This window comes from Eublepharis macularius, chromosome 17 (genome assembly GCF_028583425.1).
Source record: "Eublepharis macularius isolate TG4126 chromosome 17, MPM_Emac_v1.0, whole genome shotgun sequence".
In the NCBI taxonomy this organism is placed as follows: domain Eukaryota; kingdom Metazoa; phylum Chordata; class Lepidosauria; order Squamata; family Eublepharidae; genus Eublepharis; species Eublepharis macularius.
Window position 1 is genome coordinate 33,010,467 of NC_072806.1, and position 19,539 is coordinate 33,030,005.

The 19,539-nt window shown below is 42.1% G+C and overlaps 1 protein-coding gene across 2 annotated transcripts in view; it reads left to right on the forward strand.

Annotated features, from left to right (window-relative positions):
- Positions 1-19,539, forward strand: part of MED13 (mediator complex subunit 13) — a 132,002-nt gene that overhangs the window by 22,116 nt on the left and 90,347 nt on the right. For both annotated transcript variants that reach the window (XM_055000966.1, XM_055000965.1), the window contains exon 3: positions 10,763-10,931. In XM_055000966.1, coding sequence (XP_054856941.1) covers positions 10,763-10,931 — 169 coding nt within the window. The remainder of the gene's footprint in view (positions 1-10,762; positions 10,932-19,539) is intronic.

The window sequence follows — 19,539 nt, forward strand, 5'->3', positions numbered from 1 at the left end:
TCAGTCCCACTCCGACCCATTGTGAGTGCCATTGGTTCACCGACATATGAATTAGCTAGACATCTGGCAGATCTCCTGCAGGACCATATCGGGAAAACCTCGTCTTACATCAAAGATTCAGCAGATTTCATCAACAAAATCAGTTCTCTGAAACTCAATCCACAAGACATACTTGTCAGTTTTGATGTTGTATCCCTGTTTACCAAGGTTCCAGTAAAAGACACTATTGCACTGATTAATCAGATTTTCCCAGAAGATGTAACAGCCTTATTCCATCATTGTCTGACAACCAGTTACTTCCAATGGGACAACGAATTCTATGAACAGATGGATGGGGTGGCCATGGGGAGCCCACTCAGCCCAGTTATAGCAAACTTCTACATGGAACATTTTGAAAAAACAGCTCTAGAATCAGCACCCCACAAACCCAGTGTATGGTTCCGGTTTGTGGATGATACATTCATCATTTGGAGCCATGGGGAGGAAGAATTGAGGGAGTTTTTGAATCATCTCAACAACATCCACCTGAACATACAATTCACAATGGAGAAAGAAAGTGAGGGAAAACTCTTATTCCTGGATACCTTGGTCATCCGCAAAGCAAACTTTCAGTTAGGTCACAAAGTCTACAGGAAACCAACTCACACTGATCGGTACTTACACAAAAACTCCAATCACCACCCCCGACAGAAAAGAGGCATAATGAAAACATTAGTGGATCGTGCAAGACGGATATGTGAGCCGCGCTTTCTCAATGAGGAAATTAATTATCTAAACCACGCACTTCAGGCAAATGGCTACTCCAGAAATGAAATCCGAAGAGCAATCAAACCCAGGATGAATCAAACAACCAAGGAAAAACAGTCACCTACAGGAAAAGTGTTTTTGCCATATATCAAAGGAATTACTGATCAGATGGGAAAGCTTATGGAAAAGCATAACCTTCAAGCAGTATTCAGACCCACCCGAAAAATACAACAGATGCTACGATCAGCAAAAGACAGCAGAGACCCCCTCACCTCTGCAGGAGTATACCGTATACCCTGCAGCTGTGGACAAGTTTACATCGGGACCACAAAGCGTAGCATCCAGACAAGAATAAAAGAACATGAAAGACACTGCAGACTTGGACAGCCTGAAAAATCAGCAGTGGCTGAACATAGCCTAACTCAAACAGGGCACAGTATCTTATTCCAGGACACCAAAATACTGGACAACACTTCCAACTACTTTGTCAGACTGCACAGGGAAGCCATTGAAATTCACAAGCATAAGCAAAACTTCAACAGGAAAGAAGAAACCTTAAGAATGAACAGAGCATGGGCTCCAGTTCTGAAAAACACCAGGCCAACAAAACACTCCACACCCGACAATAGCCCTGCAGAGAAGATTAGCACATCAAGCACCAGTCCATATGCAAAAGAACCTCAGGATACAGTGAAGCCTCCCGCCATTAGCATTCCACACCCTGGGAAACTCTTACAGAATGACTCAGCTCAACCCCACCCCTCCTGAGTAGATACAAATGACCTACATCTTTTCCACACTGTGACACTGAGAGATCTCTGTCTTTTGGTGCTACACCTCTGAAGATGCCAGCCACAGCTGCTGGCGAAACGTCAGGAACTACAATGCCAAGACCACGGCAATACAGCCCGGAAAACCCCCAACAACCATCGTTCTCCGGCCGTGAAAGCCTTCGACAATTAATAAAATAATTAATTATTTCCCCCTACGAAATACTTCTGGACCTGTATAGCCTGCACAGCAAATTTTGCCACACGTAAGGTGGTTTCCTTGGTCCCTATCAGCTAAAAGCTTATCTAAGTAAAATCTAGCATTTCTTCCCGGAAACTGATTGCAAATCGGAGTTATGTAGGCAGCTCTAATATTTTGATAAAGTTTACACTCAAAAAGAACCATGTCCCCTCGTTTCTGTCTTCCCAGCTCCACATACACACACTTTTTCCTCATATGGTTGCTTTGTGTATTTACCCTCTATGACCGCTGATGATAGCATATCCCTTCTAAGAAGGGTAACTGCTCTCCTGTAGTCAGCTTTATCAAAATTTTGTAAATAGGGCATCATTGTCACTTTGTTTATTAGAGGGCAGCTCTGGGTAAAAACGTAGTTTGAGGTTGAATAGTTTATGGATAAACCTGCGTTCACTTAGCTGGCAAGCCAGAAAGGCTTGTGTCGCATTGCGTTGCGTTCCTTTGTAGCCACAACCGCCTCTCATTCTGGACAGGTTTGACATTCTTTCCCATGTTGGTGGGGCCCCTGGCTCCCTAGCATTAAATCTGAAACTGTCCTGTAAGTCCAGCTCAGAAAGCCATTTCTGCTGAATCCTTCGGAAGGGCTCCCATCTAAGGGAGACCATTTAAACAGAAAGGAGCCAGTTCTCATGCCAGATCTCTTGGTCACCAGCCCCGGATAGAGGGGCATGGGCCTCCCATATCACCTGAGCCATGAGTGCTCCTTGTTATGTCAAATATTCTTATGTCCCAGGCCCTCTACAGGTCTTCCCCAAGGGTTTAAAATATTTAATAACCTTCAGGACTATGCCAGTGCGTTAAGGTCCATCTGAGATGGAGTTCTGCCATCTCTTATTCTTGGACTCTATTCTGCTCTGCTTCCTTTTCTTGCTCTCTTTGCTGCCGGAGTAGAGCAGGGAGGAAATATATGCAGATTTTCCCCCTTGACAAACTGCTTCTGCAGCTTTTTATGCTAAGTCCACCATTGAGGAGGATGGTGTTGCCGTTGTGCCTGAACTACGGGCTCTTCCCCTTGGGAGTTCAGCCCCCTTGGGTCCAGGCTTGTTTCCTGCAGCTGAGGACGCTCTGCAGCAAGCTGCTTTCCAGTGTTCCCTAACCCACCCTCAAAAGAAGAGGGGTCTCCCTGCGATGCTGAGTTCCTCCTGCATTTTCAGCTCTCTTGCTAGCTTGACCCTTGTCCCTTGGTGCCCTACTTCTTTTATGGAGGACAGAAAAAAGGAGGGTGGACTGCAGGCTACAGATGGCTGCGAGTCCAGACTTTTGCCCCAATCCAGCTCTAGTTGCACCAGGTTACTTGTGAGTAGCTGTCTCAGAACATGAATGCAGCTGTCCATTTACATTGTGTTGGTTTAAGTGGGATGTGTATCTGATTGTGCTTTCCCAGCCACACTTTCCCCCAGCTAGTCAACTGCTTCACGCTGGATTCAGGGAGAGAGCAGTACCCCAAATGTTTTTGCACCTGCCTTTGAAAAGTTGCACTCATTTGCAAAAGAGGGGATATGTGAAGTTTTATGAAAGGGATTATTTATTTAGAGAATGTAGTATGGGACCTCTCCAGTTACCTGCTTTATGTTTGGGTGTGTGTGTGTGTGTGTGTGTGTGTGTGTGTATTTGCATTTGCAGAGGTGAAAATGTTTGAGCCCAAACCCTACCCCCGTTTCAGTTCAGTATTAGTTAATCTCAGTAAGCTGAGCAGAGTTTTTTCTGCGGTTAGAGTAGTGCTGACTCTTCTTAATTAGAAAAAGAAGTTCATCTTCTGACTTCAGGCTAAAATTTTGTGTCAGCTATTGAAAATACAAATTATAATTTCAAAGTGATTTGCTGTTAGCCATTCACGTTTTTGTTTTGCCCCAGAGCCTCAAAGCATGCTGTCAATGAATATTGTTTTATACCTTGTCCTCTCGATCAGGCTGCCCAGTAATAAATACTATAACGTCTCAAAACAGGCAAATGTATGTATGAGGGTTCTCATTTCATCCTCTTGGATTAGTATCTTCAGTGTATGTCTAAAGCCCTGTCAACTGTTTATCTCGGGGAAAAGTAGGTAGTTTTGATCTCTTTCCAAGGTACTTGAGATTTGCAAAACGTCTCTCTCTTTCTGTTTCTGTGTGTGTACACACAACACATAGCATGAAGAAAGTTATTCCAATGTTAATTTCTTTTTTTTAATTAAATATTTTATTTTATTAATGAACAACAATAAACAGTAAAGATAAACAGTAAATACAGAAGGTGTAATTGTGGAATAACAATAAAGTTACTTACAACTAAACTTTTAACAACAGGAAGTTGGGATTTTTATCTTATACAACTTATAAACAATGTGCAAAATATGGTTAATGTAATATGCTTGTAAAACTAGCTATCCAAAATTTTCCAATGTTAATTTCAAAAACATTTCTCAAGCATCTTAATACCCTTCCCCCCCCCCCCCCCCCGGATAATTGTCTATTGCATTGTTGCTGTAAGGCACTTTTGAGAAGATTTTCGAATTAATCTCATTAGGTCCTTTCTGTGTCTTGAAGGTGAAGCAGTTCTGCCTTTTATTTTACAAGATGGGTAGTTCTTGCATCTGATCATTATTTTGTGGTTTGAGAGTCTTTCTTCTGATTCCTTTAACTGCAGGGTGCTGTGCTGGCTTTGTGTGTATAGCTCCCATTGTTATGGAGAACCATGTGCTCATCAGGGGCTGAATAGACCCCCTCAGAAAGCATCAGGTTTGCTTGTGTTCTGGAGCTTTCCTGAATTGCTGTTCTTATGGAGAGTTAGTAATATGCGAACACACCTTTCAAAAAAGTTTACATAGGGCTGACAACTATTTTCGTGAATGACACCTTTCTCTTGAATAAACTGAACTTTTAAAGGGTGAATGGTATCCAACGAAGGTTGATGGATTGGTGACTCAGTACTTTTTTTCTGTATTCTTTTACTGCGTATAGACAAGAAACATGTTTGCATTAGATGCATGTCTGTATGAATATGACCCTCTTTCCGTTCAAGACCAAATGCACACTAAAATACCCTGAGTATAAGGAATCTACTTTTCTTCAGCTGTGTGTCATTTGTAGGAGCTTCCGGCTTAGGTTCCACACCCTATTTAAAGAATCCCTTAAATTTACACAGTGACTCATATGAAACTACTAATGGGACCTGTGACAAAGTGGCCGGGTGCCGCTTCAACTTTGGAACGTCTAGCCAATGACACCAGAAGTAAGGTTTATTAGGGGGAGCGGTACACATAGCTGGGCTGTGAGGAATTAGACGTTTTGATATTTCATAATTTATATATTATCATGTGGTATTTCATAATCGAATTCTTTTTCACAATGGCCCACCTTGCCACACTGCTGCTGGGGCCCGAGAGTTGACTTGTCTGAGTTCCTCTCATGATTCCATAGTGCAGTTAAAGTTTGAATGTTGGTTGTTGAAGTCGGGAAAGCCAGTTCTCGGCCAGGAAGTCACTCCTCCTGAATTCTGTTGGACACTTTCTGGTAAGCACCTTTAGGCTAACAGCCCTGCTGTAATGTGCCATCCACTTCAACTACACCATATCTCAAATAATCATGAATTGTGCTGTTAGTTTGCTGTCCTCTTAGGGAACTACGTGGATGTCAGTTCCCCTTCCATCTCTGCATAAGGCAGTGAGATGTTGGGAACAGGGGATTTTGCTCCTGTTCCTTTTAGTGCAGGTTTTTAGTCCCTTGTCTAGAAGCCCATCATTATGTGTGCTCATCACTGAACCCACTGCTTGTCAGAGGATTTGAAGAAGACAGGTCGGCCTAGTTGTACTGTGCTTCATTCTGAAGCAGAATAGTGGCATGATACTCCCCTCCTTTGTATGGAAGAGGGAGGCCTCATGTCACACTGAGGTTTGGCATAGGCACAAGCTTCTCCTAGCGTTGCATAAGCTAACCACCCCCCCACGCTGGCTGCCTTTGTGGGAGGTGTGCGCAAATCCCCTTGATCCACATTGAGGAATGTTCAAATGGTTCCTTAACTGTCTTACAGCTGAGACTGTCTTGGAGACCTGTTGTGGTACTTGGGACTTTAAAACTTTCCCAGAAGATTGCTGTGGATCATAAATGTTTAATGCTGGTTGGAAACTAATTTCTTTCACTGGCAACCACTTTCTAACACCTTTGGCAAAATTTTAATTATATAATGCTTATCTAGGGTGTTTATATGTCTGAGTTAGATATGGAGAGAAGAAAAGATCCTTTGAAATTGGTTTTGAAGAAAGCAGGTGTGTCTGCTTGGTGCACTCTGGTTATAATGAAGGTGGAAATAAATAAGTGGGAGTGATCACTGATGAAGAAAATGAGTGGTTAGAGTTGAAGAATTTCTCTAGGGAACCTCCCCCAAATGGTGCCCTGTAATCATTGGAATGTGGACCCAGTGTTATAGTTGTGCTTTGAGATGGTCCCTGGCTTTATGTATCTCCCGGCTCTCACTTGTAATTAAGCCTGGCATAGTGGGAATGCTTATTTTTAGTAATAGTGGGGGGAAAAGCAAAGTCTGTCATCGCACTCTAAATAGAAGGCTGTCAGAGTTGTATGGCAGTAGCTTTTAAAGTTTGAGGGAGCACTTTTCCATCCACTTGGCTGCCATGGAAGCTCAGTAGATCTGTTAAGGAGCCCCAGTGCGTTGTGGATTCTTTGAGTTTGAGAGTAAACAGAGTTTGTCCAGAGCTAGTTTGTCCACTAACTCAGCCTTGTGGCCTCTTGATTGAAATCTGTATAATAAACCACTCTCTTCTGGCTTGGGCTCCCCGTGAAGTGAAGAAGGGTGGCATAGCCGCACATAAATAAAAATAAAAATAGATAACTTATATGATGTCAAAGTTTGCTCTTGGCCAGTGTAATAGCTGTCAAGGATGCTAACGTGTCTCTCTCTCACACACACACACGCAGGACATCTTGGTAGACAGATTGGGACAGTGCACAACTTCAGCATCTTAGTAACAAAATCTTTTTCTAATGGAGGATTCTAATAGAGTCTGGATTGACCATTTCAGCAATTTTTGAGTCGATGCTATGGGCACAGTACTTAGGAAGTTTTTTTGACACATTTGTTAGTTGGTGTTAGTGGGTGGAGAGCTACCTTCCAAAGTGAAGGATGATGGTGAACTTGAACAATAGTAGCCCATTAATACTCAGTATCCGATACTCAGATTCTTCTGAGACACAACACCTGCCTTTTAAAAATGGCTATGGTGTATCTATATGGCTAGAATTGTTCAGGTATGTGACACGGAAACAGTGTCTCAGGCACATGGTAGGTGTTGAGACTTTTGTCAGGTTATGAAAACATTTTCCATGGAAATACATCATACAGATTACATGTTACAGGGAAATATGGACATCCTTGCCTGCTTGCTGGACTGCTTCAGTACTTTCAGAGGGCATCTAGAAGTTCAGTTTTTCAGTCAAAACATCATGCCCTTGCCTCCCAATGGTAGACCATGCTCTTGAACCCTTAGGACAAAGCTCTTTATACTTTTCTGAACGAAGAGTTGTAAAGGTCATTGAGACTTTCGCTAATGCCATTGCTGCTTGCAGTGTACTTTTTGTGGTATATTGGAGATGAGATTTTTAAAAAATTAGTTTTTTGATGACTGTCTATAACTAGTCCTATAAAAGATAGGACTGTCTTTTTTCCCTTCCTGAATGCACAAGGATTTTTAGATCAGCAGTCTTGTCAGAGCTGTACCTGGCTAGGCAAGGAGGAGGAGACAGTGTTTGGTTTTGTGGTGCTCCTTACTATTTTTTATTTAAACATCTGTCATTGGCAGGGTATAGAGAAGGAAAGGCCTGTATGCTATGTCAGAAGATAAATTATACCACTCTTCTCTGCAGGATCACTGATGGTGGGAGTTGTAGCTGCTCAGTATTCAGCTGCCAGTATTGGAGGCAGTTTTGCACTCTCTGCAATGTTATTCCCAAGCCTAGCACTTTCCCCCATAGGGGCTGGACCTTTAGGTCATGCTAGAATGTACCAATGTTGGGAAATGGCTTTTTAGAAATGGCATTATTCAGCTATATGGAAGCACTTTGAGAGAGCTAAGTGTGTGTGTTTAACCCTTTCTATAAAGCTAGTGAGACTCCAAAATGCTTCACTTTATTGGTCATACCCAGCAATAGATAAATGAGTTGCATAAGCAAAAAAGACATGTCCATGCCACAGGTAGCATAAATATAACAGTGGAGGAAACGGAAATCTCTGGCGTTCTGCCCACCTTTAATGGCACGCAGCATCCATTCTGCTGGGCCGCCAGGTGATGTCTCATGCTTCTAATGAGGGGTATGTACACCCCCCCCCCCCAAATTTGGGAATTCTGGATCCAGGTTTCAGAGAAACAAACAAAAAATTCTGGGTTCCCTGAAAACTGGGTAAGGTTCTCTGTATTTCAGTTTGGCAAGATTAGAGAATCCCAGATTTATTCAGCCATTATTTTCTATGGGGAGACTTATCTGGGGGTTTCTGGGGTCATTTTTCAAACAACCTCCACCAAATTTGCGGGGAAGTTTCAGGAACATGGGACCCCAGGGCCCAGATTTTATGGGCCCCTGAACAAGGTGCCCCCCAGCCACCCTCCACTGTTTCCCGTGGGGGGAAAAGTCAAAGCTGACTTTCACTACAGAAACACACTGGGGCAAAGCTGCCATGGCCAAGGCATGCTCCCAAACGCAATCCCAATACTTGGAGAACCCAACAGAACAAAGCTGACCCCCCCCCCTCCAAAACCCCCAAGTGCTCCTTGAGCAAGCTGCCCAGCCACCCTCCATTGGTTACTATTGCTGGGAAGTCTCCAGGCTGGCTCCCAGGAAGAAGCACACAGGGGCAAGGCTGCCACTGGTCGGAGGCACATGCCCAAAGGCAAGCTCAACCCAGAGGAAGCCCAACAGAATCAACTGAAGCAAGGGAATGGGCGGAATCTCCCCAGATCCAGAGTGAAGCAAAGAGACTAACATCAAATCAGAGAATCATATCAAAGCAGCCAATTCCAGCCGAACCATACTGAAGCAAAGGACACTGTTCTAACTTAGCCCAGCTGAACCAGTTTCATTCACAGAAGCCAGGCAGACAGGAGAACTCCTGCACAGCTTGGCCACTCTCTCCCTCTCCTTTCTGCCTCTGCCTTGTTCCTCCCTCCCTTCTTTCCCTTCCCCTTGAAAAAAAGTGGAATAAGCTCAGGAAGGAGCCAGCCTGAGGCTAAAGCAACATTTCCCAGATAAACCTGGATTAATTCAGATTTATCTGGGGGTCTGGATCCAGGTACCTGGATCGAGCCAGGATTCTCTGATTTGATTCGGGAAAGCTGGATTTAGCAAGATTAGCAAAAAACTGACTTCCCCCCCTGAATCCCAGACCTAGCTTGCACACCCTAATTCTAATTGTGTAAGCCCTTGGGCAAGGCAAGGGAATGTTCCTTTTGAGTTAGTAGCCTATTCTTTAATAGAGATGCTCCATGTTGTGTAGGTAAACACTAATATTGTGACTTGGGTGGTAACTGTTGTTCAAATTAAGCTTACATATACTTGACTTTGTAGTTGGAAGAAGCTGAGGAAGCAGAAAAAGTAAGTAGGTTTTAGGACACTGTTGTTGTGGGCCACATGCCAGTTAAGAAAATTGCAGGAATAGAATGAAATTGGAGCTATTTTTAGCTTCAATTTTAGCTTTGTTCTTTTTAAGTTCAGAACTGCAGTCCAAGTGACCAGAGACTTGCATTCCTAGTAATTGGCAGAGGGTGAGGGGAATGGATTTGTTTAGGATTGGAACAAGAAAACGTTGACAGGGGAAAATGCATTGGGTTCTCCTTTAAATAAAAGCTGTTTGCAGATTGTGTGAATCACTTCAGTACTTATTGTTAGGGATGAACCTGTACCTTTTTTATTTCTGTGGCTCACCTGTGCTTCTGGAGATGCACCAGAACATTGCTGAGGTTATCAGATGCTCTTGCTTTTAGGAACTGTGCGTATGTAAACTCTGTGCCCATTGGAATGTGTATCTATATGTGAGTGATGCACATCCCATTGAAAGCTGTGGGTGTGAGTCCAGTTGCTACTAGTTTTTTTTTCCCTATCAGAAAGAAAATCTGATAAGAGTTGGAAAGAACATGGGATTATTTTTGATCTAGTGGAACTAAAGTATCTGTGTCAGAAATCAAATTTGCTAGATTACGGAGGCATCCCTGTTATGTATTTCACACAGTGTCAGATATCTGCTTTGTGTACTCAATTGCTCTATGAACTGGGTAAGCAGAAAATAAGTATTTCCCTGAAGAACTGAATCTTTCCTTTACTGAAGGAGAATATTTTTCCTCAGCTTTTATGAGCAATTGAGAATGGATGGTATATGAAATGCCGGCAAACAAACTGAGGGCTATCTCACACATTGTTGCAAGCCCAGATTGGTATGCTCAACAAGGAACTGCAGCCTATCCTGCCTCCATGACAGATTTACCTGCATGATGACATGCATGTTGGTAACATGCATCTCGGTCATATGTACATGCTTTGTTTTTAGAGGTGAACTTCATAGCTCTGTGGTAGAGCACAAGCTCTACGTGCAGAAGTCCCACCTACAATTCTTAGCACGTTCAAGCTAAAAGAATTTCGGGTGGCATAGCTGGGAAAGACCTCAGTCTGAAGCGTAAGGCAGCTACTGCTAGTTGGAGTGAATGACTAGGCTAACTGAAGATGCCAGCCACAGCTGCTGGCGAAACGTCAGGAACTACAATGCCAAGACCACGGCAATACAGCCCGGAAAACCCACAACAACAACAACCATCGACTAGGCTAACTATTGGTCTGACTTGGTACCTTACAACTTTTTACATTCAGGATGACTTAGTGAAGGTTTAAGACACAATGAATGAAGTAGCTCTTAGGCAAACCTTTCTGCAGTTAATATTGATGACATTCTTCTTTCTTGTAATCTCAGTGAAAACCTGATATTAACTCTGGTTTATTTCCCCCTCTTTCAGATGAAGAAGATGGTGTGTGGGAGAATGGGCTTTCCTACGAATGTCGTACTCTGCTTTTCAAAGCAATTCACAATCTGGTGGAAAGATGCTTAATGAACCGGAACTTTGTGCGCATTGGGAAATGGTTTGTGAAGCCTTATGAGAAAGATGAAAAGCCTATAAATAAAAGGTAAGGTGTCCGCCCCCCCCCCCCACTACCTATCTCTGTGCATTTTATTTGCAGCTATAGGGTAATAGCCATTTGCTCTGTTCTCAAATAGTGAACTGATTCTTCACGTGAGAGAAAGTTTCATATAGTGATGGCATTGACTTCTGTATGTATGTTTGTGGTTTCCTAAGAGAGAATTGGCCTCTACGGCTATAGTTATACTTGAACGGCTTCTTTGTATGTGTTTGCTCTGATAACCCCAGAGCCAGAATTTTGCTTTGGATGTGTTGTATAGACTACTGTCACCTCAGAGTAAAAATGTGTGGGGAACCATCCCATGGCAAAGATCTGCAAACAAATGACATTTCAGAGTCATAAAGACCTCTGTTGAAAGAGCAGGAGGGCCGGATAGTGTTATTTTGCTCCTGCGTTCCTTGGCATACTATGTAAACCTTAAGAGCTCTTCTTGTACTTCTTCAGTATGTGTTCTCCTATTATGGAGGACACTTTCACAGTTGTGGGTTATTTTGTGTACCTTTCATAATAATTCTGGAGAACTGTCTTGAGGGTTTCTCCACATGTTTCTTTTAGGACACGGTAAAGTTTGCATTGCAAGATGCAGGTTCCTCAACAACAGGGCATCCTGACTGGCTGTAGGTACCTGGCACATTGAAACTCTGTTGTGGAACAGTGTCTGCCATTTGTATCACATATTCACAGGAAGCACTGGTGTAGCTGTAGCAAGTTTGGCACATAACTGGGTGAAACACACCTCTTTCTCAGTGAGTTGTGTGCAGAATCTTGTCTCTTCCCCACATGCTGTTAATGATACCCATTATTTTGTTTTGATGGGAGGTCTTTGTAATGCATGCTGATTTTAGGCTGGCAATAAAACAACCACAACGCTGGCTAATTCTTTCATAAAGAAATCAAATGATGTGTTCTTATAACACATTTCTCCAGCGTAGTTCATAGTTCAGCACATTTCTTCCAGCAGTGTCATATCCTCATTTGTAAATGGAACTCACTAGTTGTATTGTGTCGGATTTTAAATCTGTAGTTGCTGCTAAGTAAACATGTGTGATTCCTCCCTCCCTGTAGTCTTACATTAGCTGAAGCCATTTTGAGACAGTCATCACATTCATTATGTGGTCAAGATCCTTTAAAAAATGAATGTTACCACCTAAACTTTATGAAAGCATAGATCTTCAGAGATCATTTGGAAAACATTTTCATTTTTTAGAGTTGTTAATAAAGGAATTTACTGGTTTAAAGAGTCCAGGTATAGGGTAAATGGGGAGGCCTACAGGTGTGCTAGCAAACTTGTAGCATCATCTTGCAGTATTTTGCAAAATACTGTGTAACCTAGGAGTACTGTTAAAGCTAGCAAACCTCTGTACCCTTTGCTACAAATATCAAGTTGTCTCTAAAGTCTGTGACATGCAGTAATAGCTAACTACGGTTATGCTTTAACATAGCATAGCAATTTTTTAAATTTCTCATGCAAGGTTTCCTCCTTGGGGAAACTGCATTTCCTTAGCCTTGGTGGGATAGCATTTGCAGAGGACAAAATTAGCATCATCCTAGTGAAATGTGCAAGACTTAGGCTGCCCGTCACCAGATATAAACTATTGATGACAGCCCAAAGACTGATACTGGAAAGGGGAAATATTCCACTGCAAATCTAGATGGAAGAGAAGTGAAGGCTGAGTTCCACTAGCATATGTAGTGGTCATACTGGAAGGACATTCCCTCTTTTCATTCTCAAGGAGGAGAGGATTTTTAAAAGTGAATGCACGAGAAAAAACTGTTTCAGGCCCCCAGGCAGATACTATCTCTGATGGCCACAAAAGGAAGCTGAGTTTCAGCTCTCACCCTGGAATATGGACTGTAACGGAGAGCAGCAGGTTCACAGTCCAAATTCCTTGATCTGTCTGAAGGCAACAGTGCCAATAAAGGTGAGAGGTAGTGCCTCATTACTTGATTTGTCACTGATTTTGTGCCTTCATGTTTCTGTATTGTAAAACCCGAATCTACTCTGAAGGTATATTGGTGTAACAATAGTAGCAAAAGCTTTGAAGAACTAAAACTCCTGCAACTGTTTTCATAACAGTAGGCTGAGAATATAAAGGATTTCTCTTGATTTTCTACTCCTTTTTACCTGCCAGACAAGGACTCACCCTGCCCCCATCCCCTCAGTCATGGCCCTTTCGTTGCTTCCTTCCCTCTCACCTACCTACCTTTTTCAGTGTCCTGAGGCATGTAAGCCTCCGTAGCCAATCAGCCTCCAAAATGGTTGCAGAGACTTCATGAAATAGTCTTAAGGTCTCATTTGACATTTTGAAAAGTTGTTTCTCTGAATTTTGGGATTCTCAATCCCCCAGTGTATTCATTCTTTAGTTTCAGATTTTTTTTTGCAAAATCTGCTGGCTTTTGGTGTGGTTTGGTGTAGTGGTTAAGAGTGGCAGGACTCTAATCTGGAGAATCAGGTTTGAGTCCCCACTCCTCCGCTTGAAGCCAGCTGGGTGACCTTGGGTCAGTCACAGCTCTTTCAGAGCTCTCTCACTTCACCCATCTCACAGGGTGGTTGTCAGGATAATAACACTCATTGTAAACCGCTCTGAGTGGGCATTAAGTTGTCCTGAAGGGTAGTATATAAGTCGAATGATGATGATGTTGTTATTTCTCAGATTTATGGAAGCATTCCCCTTATTTGTACATGTCCCCAGCATGCAGGTTCTTTTTAAAATCTGACCCTGCCTGAGGCAAAGTTTGGAGTTAGATGTATGGTTAAGATGTAATTCGTTTGCTCCATGGTGGGCTTTTTCATCAACTTGATTTTACTGTGTATGTGTATACACATCTCCCCGATCCCTCCCTCCCCCCCCCCCCCAGCATGGGGAAAGGTGTTTAGCAAAAAGCCTTTTTTTGCTGATGCGTAGCAGTGTTTTCTTAAAATCTGAGCATGTGGTTTTCGGACTAGATGATTTTTCTCTTGTTTTTGTTGTGGTGGTTTAACACCCGTAACTGTCATTTTTTTAAAAAAGTCCTTTCTTTAAAGAAAATAACTGTTTAGTGGTTATATGCTCTCTGTACAAAACAATAGAATATGATGACCTGACCGCTAAAATGAATAAATGTGTTGAAAGGCTGAGCAATTGCTGCATAGACTTTTTCTTCTTTTTATTGGCTTAAACTTTTAATGAATAATTCACTTATCACTGAAAGGGCAGAAATAATTAGCCTTTTAAATATCTCTGCACTGAGTCCGTGCCCTTCAGATTTCCCCATTGATATGGCCATAGGTCATTCTTGAGGGAAATTCCATAGTTCGTGTTGAACAGCTTTCTTAAGTGTTTCTCTTGTGGTTTAATTTCAGCCACTTCTGTTTTACAAAAGCTCAGCCGAGGAATACTTGTGCTGCTACAGGCAAGCCTGTTTTTTATCTCCCAGGAAAACAGGCATGTTTTTTGTTTTTTGTTGAATGTGTGCAGACTTGTTCTATGAGAGGAATATTTTGCAGAGGGGGAGAGATCAAGACTCATCTTTGTATTTAGTACCTAATTAGATATTAAACCCACCCCACCCTAAGGGAAGCTGCAGCTGTCTTGCCTGACTGAACTGCTGTTTGCCTTATTAGATCTTCCATCTCTTATTTGAATGATTATCACATACAAAAAAAGTGGCATTGAAATAACTTGAAGCTATTAAATTACTTGTGGGCTACTCTGTAGGAGGTGGCCATTTTAGTTGTGAGGTGGAACACACTGACTGTTTGACCACAATATGTTGTTACCATCAGCGGTCATGGAGGGCAGATATGCAAAACAACCACTCGAGAAAAGAGTATGTATATGCGGGGCTGGAAAGATAGAAACTAGGGGACACGTACTCTTCGAGTGTGAGCTTTATCAAAATATTAGGGCAATCTTCATAACTCCAATTTGTAATCAGTTCCCAGGTAGAAATGATAGATTCTATCTAGATAAGCTTTTAGCCGATAAGGACCATGAAATTACATTAAAGGTGGCAAATTTTGCTGTGCAAGCCATACGGATTAGGAAGTATTTTACAGGGGGAAATATTTAAATATTTTATAATGTTAAGGATTTACATATTTAATAATTTGGCCTTAGGCACTCAGGTTTTAAGGTTTTAAATATTTAAGAATCTGTACCCTGAAATTTTAGTGAATAGATTTGTAAATAATACGACTTACCATGACTGGGTTGTATGCTATTATTGTGTGGTCTATGACGTAATAAAGATGACCACAGTATGTTAAGTTATGCATATAGTGTTTTGTGGTCTTAAGGTCATGAAGCAAATTTAGGTTTGTTTTTACTGTATGCCAATAAAAGGTTGCTGCTGATGAGGTTTGATAAATATTACATTTAAGGATATTCAGGAGTGGAGAAATGAATTTTTTGTCTAGGTAAAAAGCTATACCCTAAGTATCCAGAAACTATATCTCTTCCCTCCATGGTAGTACCATTACTTTCCAGTGGTTAAAACATACATGCTCCCAAACCAAGATGAATGAAGAGCCTTCTTCATAAAATACATAGTTGTTTGAGTGTGTATTGCACAGGTATGCTGATCATGAGATGGCTTGGGTTGCACCTTCTGAAGAGGAGCACTATGGATTAATAGATGCAAAATGAACTTTGAAAGACTATTTACAATTGTTGTTTTTTTAAAAAATTCACTAGATATGCATGCAGTTCTCTATTTGGGCAAAAACAAATTCTAGCATTTTGATCTGCAACATGCAGTCCTCAAGGTTTGTAGTAAAATACGAAGTTTCCAGTTAGAATTTCTTTTGCTTGCTTCTAGTCCTCATGGTTGCAGATAAATTCTGAAATGTGATAATTAAGTTACCAAGAAGCACAAGTTGATTGACTTTGTTATGCCACATGGACTTGAAAATAAAATTTCATTCTGGTTGCCGTTTAATCTATTGTAGTAAAAACAAAAAGGAGATTTGTAAAATCATAGACTAACAAGTTTATTGAAGTATGATCAGGCTTCAGTTATATTTTATATTGCTGTTGACAATGAGTTCGGTATTTCATGATACAGCATATTCAGGTAGACAAAGATAGTCTGTAAAAATTGTATTTTGCATCATCCCAGCAATTTTATTTATTTGTACTTCATTTATGCCCCACCTTTCTCCCCAGCTGGGGACAGAAATCAGCTTACATCATTCTCCTCTCCTCCATTTTATCCTTACAACAACCCTGTGAGCAGGGCTTTTTTGGGGGAAAAGAGGTGGTGGAACTTTCTATTACCACATGTGCGCGTGCTCCCGGAAATGCATGATGACGTCACTTCTGGAAGTGATGCCGCTTCCCGGAACCCAGCACGATTTATTATGACGAGATAAATGTTAGTAAGCTTGGAAAATTACACTATTATGAGAGAGGGTTTTTTTTCTCTTCTGTATCCTCTACAAAAAGTGAAATCTTCCATTCCCTTTCCCAAACATTTCATTTCTTTGGAATCATATTTTAAGATATGCAAGAAGGAGGGGCCTCTAAAAATCCAAAACCCATCTCACAAATCTAAATTCTAACAGATTCCCTCTGCTAGCATAGAAAACAATTCCAAAATTCTTTCTCAGAATTCCAGAGTCTGAAATTCCTAACGAATATTGAATTTTCAAATTTTCAGGGAGGGTTTTGCTTTACTGGAGCAATTCAAAAGAAGATACTCAACTTTAGCTGCATTAGATTTATACTTAGTTTAAAATGGCTTTATTTTGTTGCCTGCCAACTCTGCCTTACCAATGGCTAAGCTGTTGTGACATTGTGAAATGCTCATAAATATTCCAATGTCCCAGACAAACAATATTCATAAAAATTTCCTTAATACCCATATGTCCACTGCAATTTCAGTGATGTTAATCAGCTGAGGGTGGGAAGAACCATTTGAGTTACAGCTGTTAAGACATAAGAACACCTATATGCTGATGAATATATTGATGAAAGCCTTCTGTGACTTGGACACAGCTATCCATTCCTAGCATAAAACTGGAATAACCATAACTGATATTTTAACTAATACGAATAACCATAACTGATATATTTAACTAACACAGAACCAATCTGCATTCAGAAGCTGTGGGAACCATAACAATGTCAACTTCACTCAACAAAAGAATGAAAGCAAAGCACACACACACACACACAGCCCCACCCCCCTGAAAAAGCAGAATAAACTCAAAGCAGCAGACACACACAGCCACACCCACCCTCTCCCCCAATGAAAATAAAACAGAATGAACTCAAAGCAGCACACAAATACACAGAAACCACTGAATGAAGTGAGAGCAGAATGAACTCAAAGCAGCTCAGCCTCCTCTGCGGAGCCAAAGGAGGAAGGAATCATGTGGGCAGATTCCAGAGCTGCTGGAACACCGTTCCGGGGCGTTCTCCCTCAAAAAAAGCCCTGCCTGTGAGAAAGATTAGATGTGGAGTGTGCAGCTGACCTAAGGTCAACCAGCAAGCTTCCATGATAGAGTGGGGACTTGAACCTGGGTCTTCCACATCCCAGTCAGATACTCCAACATTTTTACAAAATTTATACCCCTGCTGTTCTGCCCTCATAAATGAAAAATATACATAACATAGTAAAATGTGCATCATAAAAATCTTAAAGCCAACAAAAAACAAATCATTAAAAAAGTTAAAACCAGATCTAAAATACACATTCAAAAACATAAAAGCAACAGTTAAAACATTGATCAGGAAGGAGGGATCACTGAGGGAAAAGCAACGAAACAAAAAAAAAGTCTTCATCTGTTGGTAGGGCTGCCATTCTCTCGCCTGGGGTGGGGGATCCCCTGTTCCCACCACCTCCCCCTGATCCCACTTACTTGGCCAGCGGGGGGGGGCGTGCCCCCCGCCTGTGTGGCATGCCCCCAGGTGGCGTGGCATGCCTGTTTTGGGCGGAAACAGGCCTGCGGGGGTGAGTCAGTCCATTGGCGAGCATGAGAGTGCACTCAGGGCCACCCTTTGACCCGCGTGATGATGTCACTTCCTGTGAACTGCACGTTCAGGAGGAGACACAACGAAGACTGAGTGCCAGGCTCCCAATCCCTTAACCAGGGGACTCACGGGACCTGGCAATCTTGCCTGTTGGTGGAAGATGGCAACAGATGGGGACAAAGAAATATGAAACATCTTTAGTATTAAATACAGAGATAAGGAGTGGAACATCTTCCAGTGGTTTATTTTCCAGAACTCACAATAATGAATGGTGTCCATTGTTAATACAATATTTTGCAAGCTTTGGGCTGCCAGTCTTCTGGTGGGCTTAGAAGATCCCTGGCTCCCAGCCTCTGCCCCCTGCCACTGCTTCTCTGACCAGTGGAGGGGAAAGGCATGAAGAACGGGCCTGGGAAGCAAGGAACCTCTTGGGCAAGTGGACAGTGGGAGCACTCCCTGGTGGGAACGACGACATCACCTCCTCAAGTGACAATGTCGTGCCTGGTGGGCATGCTCTCACACCTTGCATGGGTCAATTTTGGCCCCTAATGGACTGAATTGGCCCTGCGCAAAGCACAGGAGCAAGCCCACTACTGGCGCAAAGACATAACTTGAGGAAGTGATGTCACTGCATCATGGCCGGGAGCATGTGCGTGTAGGTTTTAACTCCAAGATAAGTACCAGGTACCCCCGCTGGGAGGATATAGAGACCTGGCAACCCTAGGCAAGCTTAGCAATTTCAGAGTTGTAGTTTCTCAGTTGATTCTCCCTAGGAATTTTGGAAGGGGACATGAATCTTACTGACTTGTAGTGTTGGGGGGTGGGTGGGATACACCAACAAATACATATAATTATCCAACTTAAAAAATAAAGTTATGAATTCACATGACTGGCTGTGCAGGTCAAATCAAACACAAAGCTAATTTTTTAAAAATCTCTGACTGCAAATGACAGCAAAACCAAAACTATTATTAAATCTGTTTCTCTTTCTGTGAACACACAAAGCAGTTTATCATTTCCCCCCCTTGTCCTGGGTGTTTCTATGATACGTTAATTTTTTAGTGCTTTGAGCTATTCTAAAGTAATGATGCTTAAACAGAAAAAAACCTTTGTGTGACATCATTATACTGAGGACTGATGGAAGGAAGTTCCCTCATGTGAATATGTCAGTCAGAAATGACAAGAATAAAACAGAAACAACATGACAAGAATAAAAAAACATTGAACAATGTGCAGAAACTTTAAACAGTGTAAGGGAATTACATGCTGTATTGTCTTTTAATTTTACAAGAAGGTTTTCAGTACTGCAGCCCAAGCTCTGCTCACAACCTGAGTTCGATCCTGGCGGAAGCTGGGTTCAGGTAGCCAGCTCAAGGTTGACTCAGCTTTCCATCCTTCCGAGATCGGTAAAATGAGTACCCAGTTTCTTTGGGGGTAAAGTGTAGATGGCTGGGGGAGGCAATGGCAAATCACCCTGTAAAAAGTCTGCCAAGAAAATGTCGTGGTGCGATGTCCCCACTCATGGGTCAGTAATGACTTGGTGCTTGTACAGGGGGACTGCCGTTACCTTTTAAAGCACACATTTAAAGCACATCTGACTTGTTTTTTTCCTAATCACATATTTCAGTTCAAGTGTT